Source organism: Nycticebus coucang, chromosome 11, assembly GCF_027406575.1.
Source record: "Nycticebus coucang isolate mNycCou1 chromosome 11, mNycCou1.pri, whole genome shotgun sequence".
NCBI lineage: Eukaryota > Metazoa > Chordata > Mammalia > Primates > Lorisidae > Nycticebus > Nycticebus coucang.
Window position 1 is genome coordinate 52,819,460 of NC_069790.1, and position 23,722 is coordinate 52,843,181.

Sequence of the window (23,722 nt, forward strand, 5' to 3'; positions counted from 1 at the left end):
TACTTTGCATATTTATTTTCATTTTCCTATTTCACTGATTGACACAATCTTACGATGTAGGTAATATTATTATCCCCATTGTACAGTTGGAAATTTAAGGCCAGCAAAGACTCCAGAATCTGCATGCTTATCCCTGTGAAGACATATTGACAGAGGAAATAGTAACTATTTTGTTTAAGTTTCTTTCAATCAGAAGTGTTCTGAAGCAGTTAAGTAACAACCCTCCTCCAAAGTTCCTCTTGTTGCTAGCCTTTTCTCCTTGGGGACTGAGGGGAAAGTTCAGATGAGAGAGTTCTGCCTAGACTGGAGATTGAGAGGATGAGCCCAGCTCCAGGGTGCTTGAGGTGAGTGCTTATTCTGATCAGCTCTTTTGCATGAAAGGAACACTTGCAGTGGTGCCTGGCTAACACCCAGCCTTGTCTGTACTGTGGGATTTCAGGGGTCCTCACCACTGGACTTAAAACAGGAAGTTCCTAGCATGTGCAGAAGAGAATCCTAGGGATATGATTGCATGTGGGCTGTTGTTACTTCTCTATCTTCAGCCTGAGTGTGAAAAGCACTGATCATAAAAAAGGTACATGGCAGGCAGCTCCTAGTTTGGCCAAATACGTAGGCTCAGGATATTTGTAGTCCCTCCAGACACACTCTTGCTGACAGTTGGGGCCCTTGGTGGTAGGCTGGAAGCAGGACTGTTTGTTCCTGGGGAAAACAGAAAATGAGCAAAGGCACTATTCTTCCTTAGCATCCTGTGATTTCAGCTTGTTTGTTCAGATGGAAGCTCAGTGAATAAGTCGCTTCTTTTTTTTTTTTTTTATTGTTGGGGATTCATTGAGCGTACAATAAGCCAGGTTACACTGATTGCAATTGTTTGGTAAAGTCCCTCTTGCAATCATGTCTTGCCCCCATAAAGTGTGACACACACCAAGGCCCCACCCCATTCCCTCCGTCCCTCTTTCTGCTCCCCCCCATAACCTTAATTGTCATTAATTGTCCTCATATCAAAATTGAGTACATAGGATTCAGAATAAGTCACTTCTTAGAAGGTGCTTTCCAAACACTTCCAAGTTCTTAATATGCTCTTTAAAGAACGTTACACTAAGTTGCAGTGTTTTTTTTTTTATTAAATCATAGCTGTGTACATTGATATGATCATGGGGCATCATTCACTAGCTTCACAGACCGTTTGACACACTTTCATCACACTGGTTAACATAGCCTTCCTGGCATTCTCTTAGTTACTGTGCCAAGACACTTATATTCCACATTTACCAAGTTTCACATATACCCTTATGAGATGCACCGCTGGTGTAATCTCATCAATCCCCTTCCCTCTACCCACCTCCTCCCTCCCTCCCCTCCCTTTCCCCCTTCCCCCTATTCTTAGGTTGTAACTGGGTTACAGGAACATATTCTTCTTAGTAAAGTATCTCAAGAATGGAAGAAAAAGTACCCAATGTACTCAGCCCTACTATTTTTTTTTTAATTTTTATTCCTATTTTTTCTTTTTTTTTTATTGTTAAATCATAGCTGTGTACATTAGTGCAATCACCTGTACCCATTCTAAGATGCACCATAGATGTGGCCCCACCCATAATCCTCCCTCCACCAAAACCTCCCCCTCCCTTCCCCTTCCTTGGCCCTTTCCCCATAGTCTTGTGCTATAGTTGGGTTATAGTCTTCATGTGAAAGCTATAATTTAGCTTCATAGTAGGGCTGAGTACATTGGATACTTTTTCTTCCATTCCTGAGATACTTTGCTAAGAAGAATATGTTCCAGCTCCATCCATGTAAACATGAAAGAGGTAAAGTCTCCATCTTTCTTTAAGGCTGCATAGTATTCCATGGTATACATGTAATGGCTAAAACTTCCATTACAATGTTAAAGAGCAATGGAGACAATGCTCAGCCCTACTATTAAACTAATTTAGAGTTGCAGTGTTTTAAGTTGCCACCATGTAGGAGGCAGAACTTGAATCTTGATGAAATCATTGGAAAATTCCTTATCTAATCCACTTCTATTAATTACATCAATAGTTGAGTTTAACTTTTATTTTGAAATGAGTATGTAGTTTACTTTTAAAATAAGTTAATTAGATATAATTTGAGTATAAAACTACATTTACTTAAAGTGCATAGTTTAGTGAGTTTTGACAAATGTGTGCACTTCTGTAACCACCAACACAATTAGGGTAGAGACTATTTTTATCACCCCCCCCCCAAGGATTTACTTGTGCCTCTTTGTAATATATTTTTCCTTTGCTTCTGAGCTACTGACCTGGCTTTTGTTATTCTAGGTTAGTGTACACTTTCTAGAATTTTACATACATAAGCTCACATAGTGTGTACTCTTTTGGTGTCAGGTGTTGTCCAGAATGAATAGATTTTGTAAGAGCCAAGACAAATCAAGAAATCATTGTATGTTCTTTGATACTTCCAGTAAGTAGGAAGTATTATGTAAGAATCCTATGAAAACATTTTGGTTCTGAATTACTCGGAGAGACCCGATGATTCCAAATTGATGTTATATAAAATGTTTTTATTGTCATTTTATTATGATTTATATAACAGTAAAGAAAACTAAGAAACAAATTCAACCCAATGTCCTGGGTATATTACTCAATCCTTTGGAAGAGAAAGAGAGAGTGTGTGACCATTTAAAAATATTTTTTCCTCTATTGTCTCTGATGTTAAATATTTAAAAAGAGACAAATTTATTTCTTTTTCAGAATAATTTTTTTTTTTTTTTTCAGACAGAGTCTCACCCTGTCACCCTGGGTAGAGTGCTGTGGCATCATTACTCACAGCAACTTCAAACCCTTAGGCTCAAGAGTTCCTCTTGCCTCAGCCTCCTGAGGAACTGGGACTATAGGCACCCACCACAATGCCGGGCTAATTGTCCTTATTTTTAGGAGAGAAGGAGTCTCATTCTTTCTCTTGCTTAGGCAGGTCTTGAACTCCTGAGCTCAGTCGATCCACCTGTCTCAGCCTTCCAGAGTGCTAGGATTACAGGCCTGAACCCCCATGCCTGGCCTGAAGAATCTTTAGAAAAACACAAGTTTAAGGTAGTCCTTCCCTCACATACCAAGAAGGGGTCAATTTGATAATTTCTATATCATTTGTAGACTCCTATACTTTATTAATTTATTAGTTATGCTCAACTTCTCACTTTTTCCAGACTTCCTTTGTTTGGAGCCTTACTTCTGTTTCAGATTTTACACTGGGTATTTGGCTATTATATTGAGCTGCAAATATTTTTGTCATAGAGTTTGTTACCCTTGCCTACCCTTGCCTATGACACATGCTTTACTGTCATCCCATTTCCTGGGAAGCTAGCAACCTTGTCCATTCCTTACATTTCCTCTATCTCTTTCTTGTAGCATTGACCTTATACTCATTTTCAAAATATGCAGTTCCATTTTAGCCTTCTCCTTTCACATAGATACCATCATAAAAATCTGAATCCACTAATAAAATTCTGAATGCTTCTTCTTTTGCTCTGGTGAGGGCCTTTTCCTACTTATCCTTCTTATGGAAACTTAAGCATCTACCTAGCATCTCCTCACTAGGGCCTTTTACAATTGAACATCCCTTCCCTCAGCTTTGACCGTGTTGCGGGAGCTGTTCTCCTCACCGCCTGCTGCCCTCCCTACCTGGAAGCCCTGATCACTGCCAAGGTCTCCAGCTCTGTCTGTGTGGGGCCTTCTGGCCACTCCCTTTAAATGCACCTCTTCACTGCTTCCTTTGCTTATTGCCCACACTAGTCTTTATGACTTCTTTCCTCATAAACTGTTGACATACAAAACAGCATACCATCAACAAATCAGTCCTTGGCATTCCTCTCTACAAAATCATCCAGAAAACCCATCTATTCCAAGAAACCATCTTGTTACCAGCTCTCTCCCTCGTCCCCCAGCCCAGGACCTCCTTCCTACACAGTTTGCTGTGTGTTGTCCTCTGTCCTCAGGGCTTATAGGCTATACGTGCCCTTAGGGATGGGGCTTTGTTCTTTGTTAGAAACAGTCTTATCTATTGTGTAGTTTTGAGTCCAGTTTTGTTTCCAGAGAAATATAAATTCCAGAAAACACAAAAATCAAATGAGTTCTAAAAATAAGTGGTTTTTTTGTGTCGTTCTGGTTAAAAGCCTTGACACAAATTTTGAAAGAGCAATGTAGCAAAGAAGAAATTGAGTTTTCAAAGGAAGAGCTGAAAAATAAGCGTGGAATTATACATCAGGCACAGTAAGAGCTAACTTCATGAATTTACAAATGGATTAGGATATTGCTTATTGTAAAAAAGGTTGTAAAGTGACAAAATTTTACATTTTCTATCTTTCAGTAGTTTTTCTAAATATTTAAGTTGGACTTGAATTATTAGTTGTTTTATTGCCTCTCTTCAACTCCTTTCGAATTCCCTTTCCTTTTCTCCCTCCCAGAGGAAACTACCCTTCAGATGTGGTTTGAAATATTTTAAATATTTTCGTAATTTGTATCATATTGTATGTACCATTCACAACTTGCATTTTGGCTTAATGTTTTTAGAATTGCATGGTTAAATGTTTAGAACCAATGCATCCACTTTAGCTGCTAAATACTATTTAATTTATTGACCTATTCCACTATTTGTGAATATTTTAATTATTTCCAATTTTTTTCCTATCAAAAACAGTGGATACTGAAATGCACAAGTGCAAGAATTTCTCTAGAGTGTGTCTAGAAGGGATAACAGGTACAAACAAGGACTGACCATCTTAGGCAACCTAGAGATAAGGTATACACATCTGCAGCTTTGTCAGCATAGCCAGCTGTTCTGCAGGGGGCAATACTGAGAGGGTCAGTATAGCTCCTCTTTCTCCACATGCCCTACTAGCTCTTATAGATACAAGTATCTCATCTGTCTTCAGCCTGGATTTACATTGGCTGGTCATTTCAAAATCATTTGGTGGTAGATAATGATAGGTGAGATGCTAAATTTTATTGGGTAGCATCTGTGGCCAGAGTTTTATAGCTCCTGAGACCATGTAGTCAAAATATCCCCTTTTTAATATATGGGGAAAAGTTAACTGGAAGGATTACATGATTTTCCCAAGGCCACATAGGTATTTAATGGTTGAAACAGGCTGAAAACCCAGATGGCACTTAATTCCTAACCTAATTTTTCACTGTTAAATCATTAGAGCCATTTAAAGCATTTCATTATCTTTCCTCTATATTATTCCTTTGTATGAAAATAACGATGAAGTAAAAATAAAACGAAAGAGCTATGAAGTCCTTCATAAAGGTACATACTCTACATTTTATTTAACATCCTTTTTAGAGCCTTCATTTTAAATATTTTGTAACAAATAGTTCAGTGCTTGTCCCTTTATCTTTCTATATATAAATTTCTCCTTCAGATTCAATCATAAGGCACTAATTTGAATATAATTTCCTCCTTTAGAGAGTACTAACTCCATCTGTAAAGATAGGTTCATTTTTTCCCAGTGTTTGACTTCTTCTTCTTCTGTTTTTTTTTTTTTTTTATTAAATCATAGCTGTGTACATCGATATATTCATGGGGCATCATTCACTAGCTTCACAGACTGTTTACCAAGTTTCACATATACCCTTGTAAGATGCACCACTGGTGTAATCCCACCAATCGCCTTCCTTCTACCTACCTCCCCCCTCCCTCCCCTCCCTTTCCTCCTTCCCCTTATTCTTAGGTTGTAACTGGGTTATAGCTTTCATGTGAAAACCCTAAATTAGTTTCATAGTAGGGCTGAGTACATTGGGTACTTTTTCTTCCATTCTCGAGATACTTTACTAAGAAGAATATGTTCCAGCTCCATCCATGTAAACATGAAAGAGGTAAAGTCTCCACCTTTCTTTCTTTAAGGCTGCATAATATTCCATGGTGTACATATACCACAATTTATTAATCCATTTGTGGATCGATGGGCACTTGGGCTTCTTCCATGACTTAGCAATTATGAATTGGGCTGCAATAAACATTCTGGTACAAATATCTTTGTTATGATGTGATTTTTGGTCTTCTGGGTATATGCCCAGTAGAGGAATTACAGGATTGAATGGCAGATCTATTTTAGATCTCTAAGTGTTCTCCATATCTCTTTCCAAAAGGAATGTATTAATTTGCATTCCCACCAGCAATGCAAAAGTGTTCCCTTTTCTCCACATCTGCGCCAACATCTCTGGTCTTGGGATTTTGTGATATAGGCTAGTCTCACTGGAGTTAGATGGTATCTCAAAGTAGTTTTGATTTGCATTTCTCTGATGATTAGAGATGATGAGCATTTTTTCATATGTCTGAAGGCTGTGCGCCTGTCTTCTTCAGAGAAGTTTCTCTTCAAGTCCCTTGCCCAGCCTGCGATGGGATCCCTTGTTCTATTCTTGCTAATGCGTTTGAGTTCTCTGTGGATTCTGGTTATTAAACCTTTGCCCAGTGTTTGACTTCTGATATGCCCGCCTGATAACTTGTCATACAACACTCCCCTGAGCTAATGCATGGTTGTGAGGCCTAGGTGTTGGACAAAAACAAGATTGTAACATTTCTGTAAATTCAAAATAGTTTTGAAAACCATTCTGGCTAATTCCTTCCTGTGTGGGTAAGTATAAAGTGGCACTGAAAATGGTCAGGAGGCACAGCCCAAGTGAATGACCGTGGTCAAGTCACACCACTGTGGAGCCCAGTTTCCTTCCTGTTAGACCAGGGGTTGAACTGATTGACTTTTCCACCTCCTTTCCATTTTCTTTTATTTTTCATAATGATCACTTTTTATTATGAAAGATTTATTTTTTTTGCACTATTTAATTTTTTACCCTAAGCAAGTTATAAATGTGGATCCTTTTTTACATAAGTGATGAGTATTGCTATGGACTGTTCAATTTTTTTTACCAAAATATTTAGTATTATTCATGATACTGTTAAAGTTTACTGTATCCCATAGGTGTTGATATGTTGTGTTTTCATTTTCATTTCTTTTGAAAAATGTTTTAATTTCCTTCTTAATCTCCTCTTTGACATGCAGGAGCATATTGTTTAACTTCCACGTGTTTGTATATTTTCCAGTGTTTCTATTGTTATTGATTTCTACTTTTGTTCCATTTGGGTGTTAGAAAATACCTATTATGTTTTAAATAGTTTTGAATTTCTTGAGACTTGTTTTGTGGCCTTATATATGGTATATCCTGGAGAATGATCCATAAGCTGAGGAGAATAATGTGAATTCTGCAGCTATTGGATGAAATGTTCTGTAAATATCTGTTAGGTCTACAGTGCAGATTAAGTCCAAGGTTTCCTTGTTGATTTTCTGTCTATATCATCTGTCCAACACTAAGAATGGAGTGTCGAGGTCTTCAGCAATTACAGTATGATGGTCAGGGTCTAATCTCTCTTAACTCTGATAATATTTGTGTTGTATATCTGGGTGCTTCAGTGTTGGGTGCATATATACAGGATGGCCATAAAGTTCATGGGCAACTTAATATAGTTTCCAATTTTAAATTGCACATGAACTTTCTGGTCACCCTGTATTTAGAATTGCTATATTGTCTTGCTGAATCAACCCCTTTATCATTATGCAATGACCTTCTTTGTCTCTTTTTACAGTTTTTGTCTTGGAATCTATTTTATCGGATAGAAGTATAGCTACTCCTGCTCTTATTTGCATGGAATATCTTTTTCTATTCCTTTATTTTCTGTCTATGTGTGTCTATATGAGAAGTGTGTTTCTTACAGACATACTATAGTTAGCACTTGTGTTTTTATCCATTCAGCCATTGTATGTCTCTTGATTAGAGATTGTAGTCCATTCATATTTAATGTTATTATTATTTATTTGTTTGTTTTAATGTTACTATTGATAGGTAAGGACTTACTATTGCCATGTTGTTATTTGATTTCTGGTTGTTTTGTGGTCCTGTCTTTTTTCCTTCCTTCCTGTCTTCCTCTGTTAAAAGTGATTTTTCTCTGGTAGTGTGTTTTCATTTGCTTTGTGTGTGTGTGTCTGTTGTTTTGTTTTGAACTTACCATAAGGCTTACAAAAACCATTTTATAATCAAGCATTTTAAACATATGACAACTTTCTGCAGACAAACAAACAAATAAAGAGAAATCTAACAGAGATTCTACCCTTTAACTCCATCCTTCACCACCCTTGGCTTTTTAGCTTTTTGTTTTTTCTATCTAGATCTTTTTAGACTATCTAATTGTGCTGTTGTTATTTTTGATAGATTGTCTTTTAGTCTTCCAGCTCAAGATATATGTTGTTTTTTTTTCTTTTTTTTGAGACAGAGGTTCACTATGTTGTGCTCAATAGTGCTGTGGCATCACAGCTCACAGCAACCTCAAACTCTTGGGCTTAAGCAATTCTCTTGCCTCAGCCTCTCAAGTAGCTGGGACTATAGCTGCCCACCACAATATCCCAGCTATTTTTTGTTGTTGTTGTAGTTGTCATTGTTGTCTGGCAGGCTCAGGCCAGGTGTGAACCTGCTAGCCCCGGTATATGTGTCCTGAGCCCTAACCCCTGAACTATGGGTGCCAAGCCCAGAGGTAAGTGGTTCATACACAGGTACATCACCATTACAGAAATACTCTGTTTGTGTCCTTACTGTTACCATATACCTTCAAAACATATACCTTCAGAAGATTTCTTTTATTTATTTATTTATTTTTAAAATTTCCTATTAATATGAGGGTACAAATCAGAAGATTTCTTATTGTTTAATAATGCTCTTTTCTTTCTGATTGAAGAACTCCTTTTAGTGTTTCTTGTAGGATAGGTCTGGTGTTGATGAAATCCCTCAGGTTTTGTTTGTCTGGGAAGGTCTTTTATTTCTCCTTCATCTGTGAGGGATATTTTTGTAGAATACGATATTCTAGGGTTAAGGTTTTTTGCCTTCAGCACTTTGAATATGTCATGCCACTCTCTCCTGGATTGTAATGTTTCCACTGAGAAGTCAGCTGCAGAGGTAATGGGGCACCTTTATATTTTCTTTTTTCTTGTTTTGCTTAGGTCCTTTTCTTTATCCGTGACATGGGGGAACTTGATTATTAAATGCCTTGAAGCAGTCTTGTTTGGGTTAAATCTGCTTGGTGTTATATGACCTTCTTGTCCTTGAATATGGATATCTTTCCCTGGGTTTGGAAACTTCTGTGTTACTATTTCCTTGAATAAGCTTTCTATCCCAATCTTTCTCTCTCTCTCTCTCTCTCTCTCTACCTCTTCTTTAATACCTGTAACTCGTAGATTTGCTCTTTTGAGGCTACTTTCTAGATCTTGCAGGTATGTTTTATTCTTATTTATTCTTTTTTCTTTTTTCTGTTCTGTCAGGCATTAGTTTGGCTGTCTGGTATCTCACATGCACCCCAAGTCCACTGGCTCTAAGCTAGCACAGCCATAGAAATTACCCAAGGACTGTAGCCCTTGTGTCCTGACTGCCTTATGAACTTAGTCCAGGCTCCAGGCAGCTTTTTATCAGCTAGTGGTGGGGCTAGTCGGAACTTGGGCTTCACGGCAGAGGATTTCCTTCTGGTCAGGCTGGTCAAGATGCTTCCTCATGGGCACTGGCAGAATTCTGCCCTGTGCTATGCTCCCCTGTGCCATGGTGGCCCTGAGTTTCAATTCAAAGCCCCACAGTCACTTCACTCTCCCTTCCCTGGCCATATAGATTCTCTCCACTCAGTGTGCTGGTGTGGACACTGCCAGGGGGATCATCCAGGGGAGGAATAGTGGGGAACCGGTCACCTTGGGGACACAGGTGACCTTCTGGATCCTTGAGTGTGACCTTTTGACTGAATCCAAACTTCACAGAACAAGTCTTTAACAAAGGGATGTTCTGTGAAGTTTGGATTCGGTCAGGGGCCACACTTGGGGATCTAGAGGACCACGTTGGCCTTGAGCCTGCACGCTCCCCACCCTTTTGTAAGGAAATGAACGATTGCCTTGTCTGCCCTCTTCAGTGCCTCTTTCCTTGATAGAATGTTGAAACCAGGAGGTATGATTGCTCATCTGATTTTTGGTTCTTCTGAAGGTGCTTGCTTATGTGGGTAGATGTTGACATAGGTGTTCAAGCTGAGAGGCGATTACTAGAAGTTTCTCTTTGGTCATCCTACACCGCACCCCTCTTCATACTGTTAAAATGTAAAAGCTGCATATCGTTTTCTTATTCTGAACTTTTATGAAGTATCAGATGTGAGGCTCTTCAAACTTTAAATATAAATCCATTTCTCCTAGTGATCACCTTTGGAATCTTTGTCCTCTCTAATCCAGATTGTCTCAGAAAAATGTCATTTGACTTGCTGATTTTCTCTGAGTTTTAATATGATTTTATAAAGTCCATTAATATTTCATGAAGTTATGACTCTAAAATTAATGTTTCAATGCTGAAAAATAAATGCATGTATATATGCACAGGGATGGAAAAAATAGAAAATATACAATTATATACTTTGCCTCAGTTTTATAAGTTAAACTAAGAGGTTTCTCATTATGACTGATTAAGGTTGTAACTAATTACAGAGATTATAGAGCTGATAAAGAAAACAAAAGATAAAACATAGGATGCAATAAGATAAAGTTCCTAGAAAATATGGATTAATTTTTAATGTTAGTCATATCATCTTTTATTGCATGGCTCAGAGTGATCTCAGGGTGGTTGGCTGGTAGGCTTTATTGCTTTCACCAGGTTAAAAAGGGTGAATTGCTATTTCTCTTGGAAATTGCATATCCCCTTAGGAATAATTAAGAGTAATAAGTAGCTTGAAGCAGAACCATGAATTGAGTTAATGCTTCATTCTTTTTTCCTTCTAGGATATCTTGTTTGAAAAGAAGGTAAGCACCACATGCTTTGATTACTATGTATTACTCTAAAACCTTGGATTATTAAATTGGCATTATAATTTATGTTAGAAGATTAGGTGTGCCTAAATAAAAATGCTTAATTCTTTTTAAAATGAGTCATTCTATTTTGAGGCAGGTGTCTGATTTTTTTTATGCCATCATATTCATGGCAGGTTGGAACATTTAGAAAATGTAGGAAATATTTAATGTGACTCTAGAGAGTAATTTTAGAAATCAATGGTAATCAAAAACACTTATTTTTGCTTTCCTTGATATGGCTTCCTTTGTTCTAAGCACGGCTCTGATGCCAGCCACTCCTGGGGTCCTCTACTGTGGGGGGTGTTCCTGGTATTGGTGAGGGTTGGAGAAGTGTTTCTAGCTAAGAGACAGAGCTCAGAGTCAACCCCACGTTGATTTACTTTAAGCTCTCTTTTTTTTTTCCATTATGAAGGAACAGGAGCCTGATGATGGCAATCAGACCAATGGCAAAGGAAGCCGGCCAATGTTGGTTAGATAGGATTTAGCACAATAAATGACCATGAGCTTGCTGAGGAGTCCTGTGCTGGATGTGCATTTCCTAAAGCAAAGTATTTGGATTGTCTGCACTTTGTTCAATGAGCTGCTTATTTAACATCAGGAAATATACAAGTATTGTTACATAAAATAAGAACTAGCTGGGCCTGGTGGCTCACACCTATAATCCTAGCACTTTGGGAGGTCAGGAGTTCAAGACCAGCCTGAGCAAGAGCAAGACCCATCTCTACAAAAAATAGGAAAATTAGTCAGTCACAGTGGCACATACCTGTAGTCCCATCTAATGGGGAGGTTGAGGCAGGAGGATCACTTGAGCCCAGGAGTTTGAGGTTGCAGTGAGCTATCATGATGCCATTGCACTCTAACCTGGGCAACAGAGACTCCATCTCAAAAAAAAAAAAAAAGAAGAAGACACTAACTTGACCTTGTAGAGCACCCTATTATAATATCATGTTGAATTATACACAGTGAGAGACACCATTATTTTAAGTACCATTAAGAAAAGAAAAAATCCTGACAATTAAAGTATGACACAGTATCTTATTATCAATTACAATTTTTATTTTATACTATGGAAAGAATTATTTTAGATATTTTAGATATAGGTTTTTAAATCCTGTATCACTTGTTTGTACCTAGGAGAAAATACATATGCAAAATAGATTGGTTATTTCTAAAACTTCTTCACATCTGTGTCTAAATCGTCTGAATCACTTTTTGTCTGGGTTGTCGAAGTTCTTGTTTTTCCAAGGATTTTGCCTCTGTGCCAGCAAGAGCATTGGTGATGCAAAATTTCTTAAGACTGTTCTGGAATTTTCTTCCATTTAATTTTGTAAGTTTTGAACTGCATGTGTAGGCAGCTACTCTCATTATTGAACCTGGTTGACAGCTGTTATAAGACTCATTCTGATTTCAGAGATGTTAAAAGGAGGAAAAATGTGCATCTTAGAATTGATAAAATATAATGTAATTCAGATGTTTTTCTTCGACTAGTAAAGGAATTTTTAGTGTTTGTATATTATTGAACTTTGATGTATTATATGGGAGAAGCAGCAGAAATTCAAATAATCCACTGAAATGTTTATTTTCTTCTTTTAACTTGCATCTATATATTGTATAGATATTTTTGATGGGATGTCTATTTTATTCAACAATGGTGAAGTTTAATAATGCTTTATTACCTGGCTCTAAAGAGAGAGAGGGCAAAATCTCCATAAACTTGCAAGGTAAAAATTCTTTAAGGGAGTATTCTAGCTGGTCATGTGCTGAATAAAATTTGACATGCTATATTTCACTATGTGTTAATATTACATCTCATTATTGATTCAGTGTGAACGCAAGACCTGTGAATGTGAGAAGGGGGATCCAGGAGATCCAGGGCCTCCTGTGAGTATAGTATGTTTCTATTTTGAACTTAGGGCTAAGTCAGGACGTTCTAGCAATGATAGTTGTACTCGCTCTTGAATGCACTGGAGCTATTCTGGACTGTCAAAAAGCAATTGTTTTGTAATAGCAGCAAAAATGGAAATACTATTTCTTTCTTTTACTTCTAAAGGGACACATTCTATACTTAGAAATGAGCCTGGAATTTTACTGATCTGAAATGAGGGCAGCTTGTTTTAAAATGATGAAGTTGTTTCCACAAAGGACATTTCAGTGTCACTCCTTATATAATAAATTTGGACTGAAATTTCTCAACAATGAAGTGATAATACAGAAAAAGTGAATGCAAATCATCAATGCTTTAGGCAAAGCTTTATGCCATTAGAAGCAAGTGACACAAAGGTCTCTGGGAGTTAAATACTATCTTCATGTGAATCCACTCCCCGGTGGCAGCAGCTTGTGGCCTCATGGAAAGGCAGCTGGTCAGGGTGCTTTAGGGATGTGACCCCAACCTGTGGGCTGTGGACTAGTACTGGGGTCTGTGGCCTGCTAGGAACTGGGCTGCACAGCAGGAGGTGAGTGGCCTGTGATCGAGCAAAAGCTTCATCTGTATTTACAGCTGTTCCTCATTGCTTGTTGACACTGTATTATGGTTCTTCATTATGCATTACAATGTAATAATAATAGAAATAAAGTGCACAATAAATGTGATGTGTTTGAATCACTCTGAAATCATCCTCCTCTCTAGTCCCTGAAAAAATTGTCTTCCATGACCCTGGTGCCAGAAACACTGGGGACTTGCTGCCTTAGGGGATTAGGGTAAATTCTGTTAAACAGAAGTAACCACTTGTCAGCCACAAATAAATAGAAAGATTTACTGTGATGATTCAATATTTGATAGGATAATCTAAGAATTCTGGCCTAGTATCTGTAGGTTCTATGTCTGTAGCAGGAAAGCATTTCAAATGACATCAAGATCACTGGAGATGCTAAGACATCTCTTCAGAAAGCTGCACTCCATTTACTTATGATTCTAAATTTTATCCTAGAGCATAGAAGCCCAATAAAGATGTTTCACAGAATGCATGAATTAAAAATTTTCAACTAATTTTTGTTTTTATGGATGGGGAGGAGAAAGTGTACTGACTATATGAGAATATGAAAAATTTTACCTGGAGACTAGAGTCCAAAGGCTACAATTCTTAAATCACTATATCAGTTAGAGTAATAAAGAGTGGGGGATGTTTATTTGTCTTTTTTTTTTGTTTCCTCTAAAATACAACTGGTAGAAGCTGACCTTCGCTAAGGCAAAGACTTAACCTTCCCTTCCTATTAAGTTTTAGCTGAATACACCAAGAGATTGCTAGGGAAGGGATATTCAATTGTTTTAAAATGAACAATAAAACAGCTTACAATTGTTAAGATAACCTGTTTTCAATCACTCAATATTGTCATGTTTTAATGAGGATAAACCACAGAACTCTGTTATTTAACATTGATTGAGTACCTCCAAAGTCAGTTCTCAGAAAAACAAACTGCTAGGGGGGCTTGAGAATGGGAAAACAAAATGCTTTTCTGGAACAGATTGGAGAACTCCCTTCCCCCATCTTTTGAGATTGTCCCCTGGATATCAGAACCTCTTTGACTAAAGGCAAGCAAGCTGACCTGTTTTTTCAAAAAATGACCAAGAGAGGAGAATTGTAGAAATGGTCCACAGAGAAGAAAGAAAGGGCACAACTCCCATCCTCCTGCCTGTTGCCGTCACTCTTTTAAATCTTTGTATGAGTTTGATTTTGTTTGCAAAGCTGCTGAGCAGTAATTGGGGAGAAGTAATGGACAGGAAGAGAGAGACATTATCCTCTTTTGCAAATCTGCCAATTCAAGACATTGCCATTTTCTTGGTATAGGAAAGGGAAAAGAGTTGAGTCTCTGCTTGGCAGGTAAAGTTTTTACAATCAGAAAACTAATAGAATACTTGCTTAGAACAATCTTTTCTTTTTTTTTTTTTCTTCCTTCAGGGTACACATGGAAACCCAGGTATCAAAGGTGAACGAGGACCAAAAGGAAACCCGGTAAATGAATAAACATCTTTTCTTTAAACCAATTTATCTCCTTCTAGATTTAGAGAATAAAAATTAAGAAAAAAAAGAATGTCTTAGTACATGGCAGAAATCTGACAATTTTTATGAATAATGCATTATCAGTCTTATTTGTATGAGCTTGCATTCACAAATGCTGAAGAACATAGGAACATTTTGTGAAGTTGAGGAAACCTAAGGACATTGGATATGTATAAACTGGCACTTAATAATAGTAACCCCAATTAATCAGGACAAAGTTTCATGAACTACTAATGTGTGTTCCATGTGGGACTGATGTTGGCACTTGTGTTTTTTATGAATATACTTTATGAATAACTGGCCTACAGTAACAATAGAAAAAAACACCAGTTTTTTTTCTTACTCCCCCTTTAGGCATTTCAACAATTCTTTTTCTTTTTCACCTATTAAAAAAAGTTCTAGAGTTTTAAAGAAATAACTTACCTGTTTAGATCATTGTTAGTATTTTGGTGTTCCAAATTCAAGAACAACTGAATGAAAGAGAGATTCTATGTGCAAATTTAAGGTAAAACTTTGTATAATGTAAAATAATTATTAAAATGAAGAAAAGATGTTAGGGAATATTGGTATCAAGTACAATGGACTTTGGGTTAATTTCTATAGCTCACTGAGTTAATTTCTATATAAACACCTTATAAATTATAATAAATTCATATAAACACCTTAGAAAGCTGATGATAAAATATCAAGCCCTGAATAATGAAATAGGAAAATGACACAATTTTCAAAAGAGGAAATAAAATTGGCAAAGAAAAAAACAGTAAAACATTTAATTTCATTATGTAATGAAAGAAATTTAAATAGAGACAATGTAGTACACTTTAATACTAATTTTTTACACTTTTGAAACTTTGGAATCCAGAAGATTATTTTTTGTAAACAGTGTCCTATTTCACATAGTTGTGTGTGTGTGTGTTCACGAGTGTGTGTGTGCATGTGTGTGTTCCAAACTTTACAAAATATTTCTTTCCTTAAAGCAAGTGTGTGGCAATACTCAAATAATAGTAATTAATGACAGCAATGGGGTTGTGAAACTGATTTGCTCTTCACTGTAAAGTAGATATTTTGGAAAGCACTTAGGCAATACCTAAGAGGCATTTAATACTTAAAAAATTCAATTCAATAACTCTATTCCTGAGAATATTTTTGAGAGGTAGTGAAAAATATTATAAGTAATATACATAGAAGTATTTTGGCAATTGCCTGCTTGTCGAAGAAAGGGAATGTATAGCATTCTTGGCGCGCACACACACACACCCACACACACACCCTATACTCATTCATCCTGGATGGGTTCAAACTGATGCCATGATACTTTCTTTTTTGTTGTGTTAAATGCCTTAGTGTATGTTCACATTCCATCTATTTGGTTTGTGTTTTTGTGCTATATAATATGTTTTCCTAAGTCTGGCTAAAAGCAAGCAATCACTCTTGAGGATGTTTTGGAAAACATTCCAAAGCCCCAGGAGTCCCCAGCCCCCCCCTCCCCCCCCCAGAAAACAATGTCGTATTTGAAAACAATGGTGGTGGTGTTGAGCCAGGATGTGGCCTAGCTCTAAAAGTGTACCTGGATTTTGCATCCTACACTTCTGGCTTCACTGCAAAAGATAGAGTTTATCCGAGCCATTTTCTTTCTAGATTCCATGGTGAAAATGTCAATGGTAAAGACTAAAGATTTTTCCTATATTGATCTAGGTTGAATGATCCACTTACTATGCTGTCAGGCACTCTGCAGGACTGTGGAATTTTGACTGAGTATTTTGTTTGTCACAGGGTGATGCCCAAAAAGGAGAACCTGGGGAAAGAGGTCCAGGGGTATGTATACAACTGGAATGCCTTCTTCAGAAAGGGATTCCAGGATGCGAAAATCCTGATTGACCATTTTGACCGCTGTAGTGCAGATGCAAAAGTGATTTGTATCTACCTGTGCTCTTTTTGACTTGGTCAGGCAATCAGACAGATACGATCTTAGAAGTGGAAATGTGGGGAGAAAATACTTAGCTCAACAGGAGTGAAAACGAGACCAGGACTGACTGTTCAACCATATGACATTCCCTGATCCCTAGTTTGATATTTGTGAAAAGCTTCAACAAGGAAAGCATTTTGCTTTATTTCTTACATCTTTTCATAATAACGAATAAGTTGGAATTTCAGTAGAATAAGTATTACATAGTCTAAACTATGCTTTAGTCAATACAATTGTGCTGATGAGATAAAAGTTATCATTCTAGTAGATTTCTTATCCCCCAAATTAAAAGATAGTAGATGTTGGCTGAGAGTAATTACAGCACGTATCTTTTTGCTGGGTACTGCACTAAGTATAGCAAACAGCAGAGATGTGTATAGCATATAAAAAAGACGTTGTGGATGTTGCCTTTCTCGGCTAGTCCCCTTGGATATAAGCCCTGGACTCAGGCCCAGATATTTAGGCAATTGTTCTCTAGGTGTGTAATCTACTTTATGAAAAAATATGATAGAAAAGTTGATAATGTCAATAGAAATTCATTCAGATGGGGGCAAGACATGATTGCAAGAGGGACTTTACCTAACAATTGCAATCAGTGTAACCTGGCTTATTGTACCCTCAATGAATCCCCAACAATAAAAAAAAGAAATTCATTCAGAAATTTGTGTTATTTTTTTCAGGAAACATTTCTTAGATAACTTCTACCTATAAAGTGTACTAGTAAGTAATAAAAACTAAGACAAAGCACTTACATTTTAAAATAGTTTATTATCTTCCAGGAGAGGAGAGATATTCAAAATAGCTAAAATATAAAGCAGAATGTCAAAATATCATACAAATGGCATGAACAAAGTATTGTAGACATTCAAAGGAGATTATAGCCAGCAGGGTAGGTTTTATGGGATGAATCCCAAAGAAAATGGAGGACTGTGACAGGTGAGGATGGAGCAAGAAGGTAGAAAGGGACAGAGATTCCAGATGGAGAGAATGCGTGAATGTCCACCTGAAAGACGACAGTGGGAAGGGGAATGGTGAAATGGGGCCTGAAGAGAAGTATTGTCAGACACGGCTTTATGGGAGGGTTGGGGCCAGAGTGGATGTTCAATGCTGCCTGCAAAGTCTGGGTTTTACTAGGTGATGGGAAGTTCCCCAAATTTTAGATGAGATATACCCAAAACCCAAGAACTGTGTTTTGGGACGACTACTCTGGCAAGGCTCTAAAAGCAAATTTGAAGTGAGAACAGGGAAAAGGAAGGAACACTTCAAAGGTTTGTTGCTATAGTTGATGAGAAGGTAGCAAGGACATTGTCTAGATCTGCTCTGGCCAATATGAAAGCCATGAGCCAGAAATGGCTCCTGAGCACTTGATATAATGGCTAGACTGAAGGCAGGTGTCCTGTAGGAGTTACATACACAAGTTTTTAAGATTTAGTACAAAAAAGAGGATTATATAATACACTTACCTCACTGATAATTTTTATATTGATTAAATGTTGAATGATAATATTTTGAATATATTGAGATATATAAAACATATTTTTAAAATTGATATCACCTTTTTTATTTTGGTTTTTTAAATTTGGCTGTGAGAATATTTAAAATCACATGTGTGGCTCAGCTCTGTGACTCACACAATTTGGGACAGCATTGGGCTACTGTGGTGACAAAATGGAAAGGAAAAGTACATGAGAATCCACAAAGGGGTGGAAATGACAATGTGTAGTGATGAACTCTAATTCACACAGTCAGCAAATACTTAGGGAGCATCTGCCATGCACTGGGCACTCTCATCTGGAGATACAGGACAGGCTAGTAGGACAGAGAGTCCCTGTCTCATGAAGTATCCTAGCTGGGGAGGGAGCTAAGTAGGCAAACAAATGAAAAGATGATTTCCATCGGTGAAAAGTGTTAGAAAATATGAAACAAGGGAATGAGGATGTTCTAGGCAGAAGAGGCAGCAAATACAAAGGCCCTGAGATGGGAACAAGGTTGGCAGGCTGAAGAAACGGGAAGAGCATCTGTTAATGAAGAGTAATAGGAGACCAGGAACCGAGGCAGGCGGGGGCTGGACCACAGAGGGTCTATAGGCCAGGGTAAGGGGAGTGGAATTCAATCTATGTATAGTGGGAAGATGTGGGAGAATGTTGAACAGGTTGAATTAGAGGAACGTAATGGGTAAGTGAAGGAGAGAGAAAACTAAGATGATTATAAAATTTTGATTCTATGTGATTTGAAATGTGCCATTACTGGAAATAGAAAAGTCATAAACAAATTTGGCAGAGACAGATGAATGCAAAACTGGTGATTAAGACGCTCATAAAGGAAGAAAGAAGAAAAAGAACATGAGCTGATAGAGCAACCAAATGATGAATTGACCAGGGATTTCAGAAAGAAAACTGGGAAAAAAAGAATATACGCTTAAAAGTAATAATCCTTTATTTTTTTAAAGCCATATTGGCTCCTTCCAAAATACAATCTTAACTTTTTAAAATACAAAGTAATGACAGAATTTTAATTTATAATAATTTTGAAAGGTCCACTGTAGGTCATCGTGTTGACAATGACTTTAGGGTTGTGTGTCATAAGGAGTTGAGGGTGCCCTAAGATTTCTGTGATTAGAAATTCAGGTTTTCTTTCTTTTTTTTTTTTTTAACACAGCAAACATGAATTGTTTTAACAGAGATCCAATTATGTGTGGTGGCTATAATATATGGTATCTATAATAAAGTCTTTAATTTTAAGCCAAATTCTAAAACTGAGACCATGTATGTGAATAAATATTTCTCAGTTGGGTTAAATTGAAGTATAATAACATTTTTGAATAATCGTACCTTTGTCTTCTATTCCTTGGTGACCACTCACTGGAGAGAAGTGTTATTTCCTTCATGAAGTTTCCTTTTGTAAAAAGGTCACATACACAACAAAATTTTGTTGTCTGACTCACATGTAACTGCAATAAAAACTTGATTATTGCACAGGTTTTTCAAGCTCGCTTTAAATATGCTTCATGATTTAGACCAAAAGAAACACACAGATAGGACATATGGATACACACTCTTCCATGCTTGAAAAATACGATTGGATGAAAAAGACAAGAACTCTCATTTGAAAAAGGCTCATTCTACTGAGGGCTGGTAATTTACCAGTCCATTTAATATTCAGCGTTGTGTTACTTATTAAAGGGTTTATGGGCAGCGACAGTGGGGAGGATGGTGCAAGATTCCCGAGTGCCAGAAGACAGAAGAAGTGCTGGTCCCTTATTTAGCATGAGATAAAAGACAGTAACTTAAAGGTCACTGCTTCATCAAGGTTGATAAAGAACCAGTCACTTCCTTGATGTTATATATTCTAGACTGAATTTGAAAGGAGGACTATATGAATACAAATATTTACACACACATTTTAAAGGCTATTATCTCAACTCATTTTCAAAGCCAATTTCTCTGAGTCGCTGGGCAACATTCTCAGCTGTAATAGTTTAAAAGTCAATGTAACAATTTTGAGAAGACCATTACAGGTCATCTCTTTAACAATGACTTTCAGTGTACACCATCTCTTTCAGCTCTGTGCCAAAGGGCAAGAAATTGGGTTTGAAAAAAATACCTGAAACTGAGCATAAAATGTAAAATAGTGGAAAAAGATTCTTTTCTTCTTAGTAAATGCACATTCCTCACATACAGAGAAAACTGAAAATAGCTTACATTTATGTAGTCTTATTTTCTAAGTATGTGTGTTTTTGTTATACCTTCTAAGAAATATTAGAAAAACATCTAATATTTATTCTAACCCTGCCTATAATAATTTGCTTTTTCTTTTCTTTTTAAATTAGGGAATTCCTGGGTATAAGGGTGACAAGGTAAGTTGGTAACAACAAATAGACCAGAACTTCAGAAAGAGAAACATATTTAGATATTTGATAAAAATCATTTTCCTTTGTTCTTTTAAGTCTGAATTCCCTCATTCCTAAGCATGCTCTTAACTCTGTTGACATAAAATAATAATAAAATATAAGATATGGGTGTGTGTTGTTAGAGGTGGAGGCACTCTAAGATTCCTGAGATTAGAATACAGCTTCCTTCAGCTTTTTGAACAGGAATACTCTTAGTAGAGAACCCCAGTTTCATAGCCATGCAGTATAGGTATCTAGACCAAAAGTTTCTCTATAAAAACAGATGCAGCAACAGTACGAGTAGGTGCTTAACTTCCTAGGAAAGCCTTGACAGCAAACCCTGTCCCAGGAGAAAGAGGATTTATCCTGGGTAAGCAGCAAAGAACCGCTGATTTCAGAGAGGCAGGCATCTGTGTACAGTTTACGGAGGGAAGAAATTTGTCAGACAAGCAAACTAGAGGTATGGGTTGGTAGATGATTTTATGTGTATTTGGAAGCTGTAAATTAGGAAATCAAACTGTTTCAAAAGAATTTAACAAGTTGGACTTGAGCTTAGGAACCCCAGCAAGCACTCAGTTGCTCATTGATAAGCCTGATCTACAGGTCTCTCTAGTGTGAGTTTTTCTGTCTGAAATCAGAACATGTGCTTATCATGCATACTATCCTACAGGAGCTACAACCCTCAGGTCTGCACAAGAGGCCTGAACTTTAGAGGGTCCTACACTGGTCTCCTCTGGTTTTCCCACTCCCCATGGAGCCAGAGTCTGAAGGTCTAGGTTCCCTTCTCCTAAGGCCCTGCATAACAAAGCTGCTTGGATGACATTCACAAAGCTTGCCATATCTATCTTTTTCCATCTTTTCATTTACAGGGGCTGAGAGGAGACCAAATGGCAGTGGTTTGTGGGGGCAGGAGAGGTCATGCAGGGGGCTTTGTTGTCCTGCTTAGGGCATCTCCTTTTGTTTTTGAGACAGAGTCTCACTATGTCATTGTTGGTAGACGCCATGTTACAGCTCACAGCACCCTCAAACTCTTGGGTTTAAGCCAGTGGTTCTCAACCTTCCTAACTGCCACATTATTACAAAAGGAACAAAGGGATGGCTACCCACAGGTTGAGAACTGCTAGTTTAAGCGATTCTCTTGCCTCAGCCTCCCAAGTAGCTAGGATTACAGGTGCCCACCACAGCGCCTGGCTATTCTGTTGCAGTTATCATTGTTGTTTAGCTGGCCTGGGCTGGATTCAAACCGCCAGCTTGGGTGTATGTGGCCAGCACCCTACCCACTGAGCTACAGGTGCTGCTCTGCCTGGGGCATCTTCATGTGTTTGCTCCTGTTGCCATGGAGGGAGCTGGAGGTGGGAAGTAAAGAGGGTACCAGGCTTCAGGCTGTGGGCATGAGGCCCAGCATGGGCCACTGAAGAATTCCAAAATCCTTTCATTCTTGATTCTATTTATTTTTTTTATTGTTAAATCATAGCTGTGTACATTAGTGCAATCGAGGGGTACAATGTGCTGGTTTCATATACAATCTGAAATATTCTCATCAAACTGTTCAACGTAGCCTTCATGGCACTTTCTTAGTTATCGTATGTAGACATTTGTATTCTGCATTTAGTAAGTTTCACCTGTACCCATTCTAAGATGCACCACAGGTGTGGCCCACTCATACCTCCCTCCACCTTAACCTCCCCCCTCCCTTCCCCTTCCTTGGCCCTTTCCCCATATTCTTGTGCTGTGATTGGGTTATAGCCTTCATGTGAAAGCTATAAATTAGCTTCATAGTAGGGCTGAGTACATTGTATACTTTTTTTTCCATTCCTGAGATACTTTGCTAAGAAGAATATGTTCCAGCTCCATCCATGTAAACATGAAAGAGGTAAAGTCTCCATCTTTCTTTAAGGCTGCGTAGTATTCCATGGTATACATGTACCACAATTTGTTAATCCATTTGTGGGTCGATGGGCACTTGGGCTTCTTCCATGACTTAGCAATTATGAATTGGGCTGCAATAAACATTCTGGTACAGATGTCTTTGTTATATTGTGATTTTTGGTCTTCTGAGTATAAACCTAGTAAAGAAATTATAGGATTGAATGGCAGGTCTATTTTTAGGTCTCTAAGTATTCTCCAAACATCCTTCCAGAAGGAAAGTATTAGTGCGCATTCCCACCAGCAGTGTAGAAGTATGCCCTTTTCTCCACATCCACGCCAACATCTCTGGTTTTGGGATTTTGTTATGTGGGCTACTCTTACTGGGGTTAGGTGATATCTCAAAGTAGTTTTGATTTGCATTTCTCTGATGATTAAGGATGATGAGCTTTTTTCCACGTGTCTGTAGATTGTGCGTCTATCTTCTTTAGAGAGGATTCTCTTCAAGTCCTTTGCCCACCCTGAGGTGGGATCACATGTTCTTTTCTTGCTAATACGTTTGAGTTCTCTGTGGACTCTGGTTATTAAACCTTTATCAGAGGTATAACCTGCAAATATTTTCTCCCATTCTGAGGGCTGTCTGCTTGCTTTATTTAATATGTTCTTGGCTGTGCAGAACCTTTTTAGTTTGATCAGGTCCCAGTAGTGTATTTCTGATACTGCTTCAATTGCCTGGGTAGTCCTCCTCATAAAATATTCACCCACCAATTCATTCAAGAGTTTTCCCTGCACTTTCTTCAAGTATTTTTATAGTTTCATGCCTTAAGTTTAAATCTTTTATCCAGTGAGAGTCTATCTTAGTTAATGGTGAAAGGTGTGGGTCTAGTTTCAATTTTCTACAGTTTGCCAGCCAGTTTACCCAGCACCATTTGTTAAATAGGGAATCTTTTCCCCACTGAATGTTTTTAATTGGCTTGTCAAAGATCAAATAATGGTAATTAGCTGGATTCATCTCTTGGTTCTCTATTCTGTTCCAGACATCTACTTCTCTGTTTTTGTGCCAGTACCATGCTGTTCAATTTATAGTACAGTCTCAGGTCTGGTAGCGTGATTCCTCCTGCTGT

At 37.7% G+C, this 23,722-nt stretch overlaps 1 protein-coding gene across 1 annotated transcript in view; it reads left to right on the top strand.

The window, feature by feature from the left end:
- COL28A1 (collagen type XXVIII alpha 1 chain) overlaps positions 1 to 23,722 on the top strand; it is a 209,926-nt gene that overhangs the window by 12,289 nt on the left and 173,915 nt on the right. Inside the window, exons 4-8 of the mRNA XM_053553638.1 lie at positions 10,811 to 10,831; positions 12,704 to 12,760; positions 14,776 to 14,829; positions 16,651 to 16,692; positions 20,673 to 20,699. Coding sequence (XP_053409613.1) covers positions 10,811 to 10,831; positions 12,704 to 12,760; positions 14,776 to 14,829; positions 16,651 to 16,692; positions 20,673 to 20,699 — 201 coding nt within the window. The remainder of the gene's footprint in view (positions 1 to 10,810; positions 10,832 to 12,703; positions 12,761 to 14,775; positions 14,830 to 16,650; positions 16,693 to 20,672; positions 20,700 to 23,722) is intronic.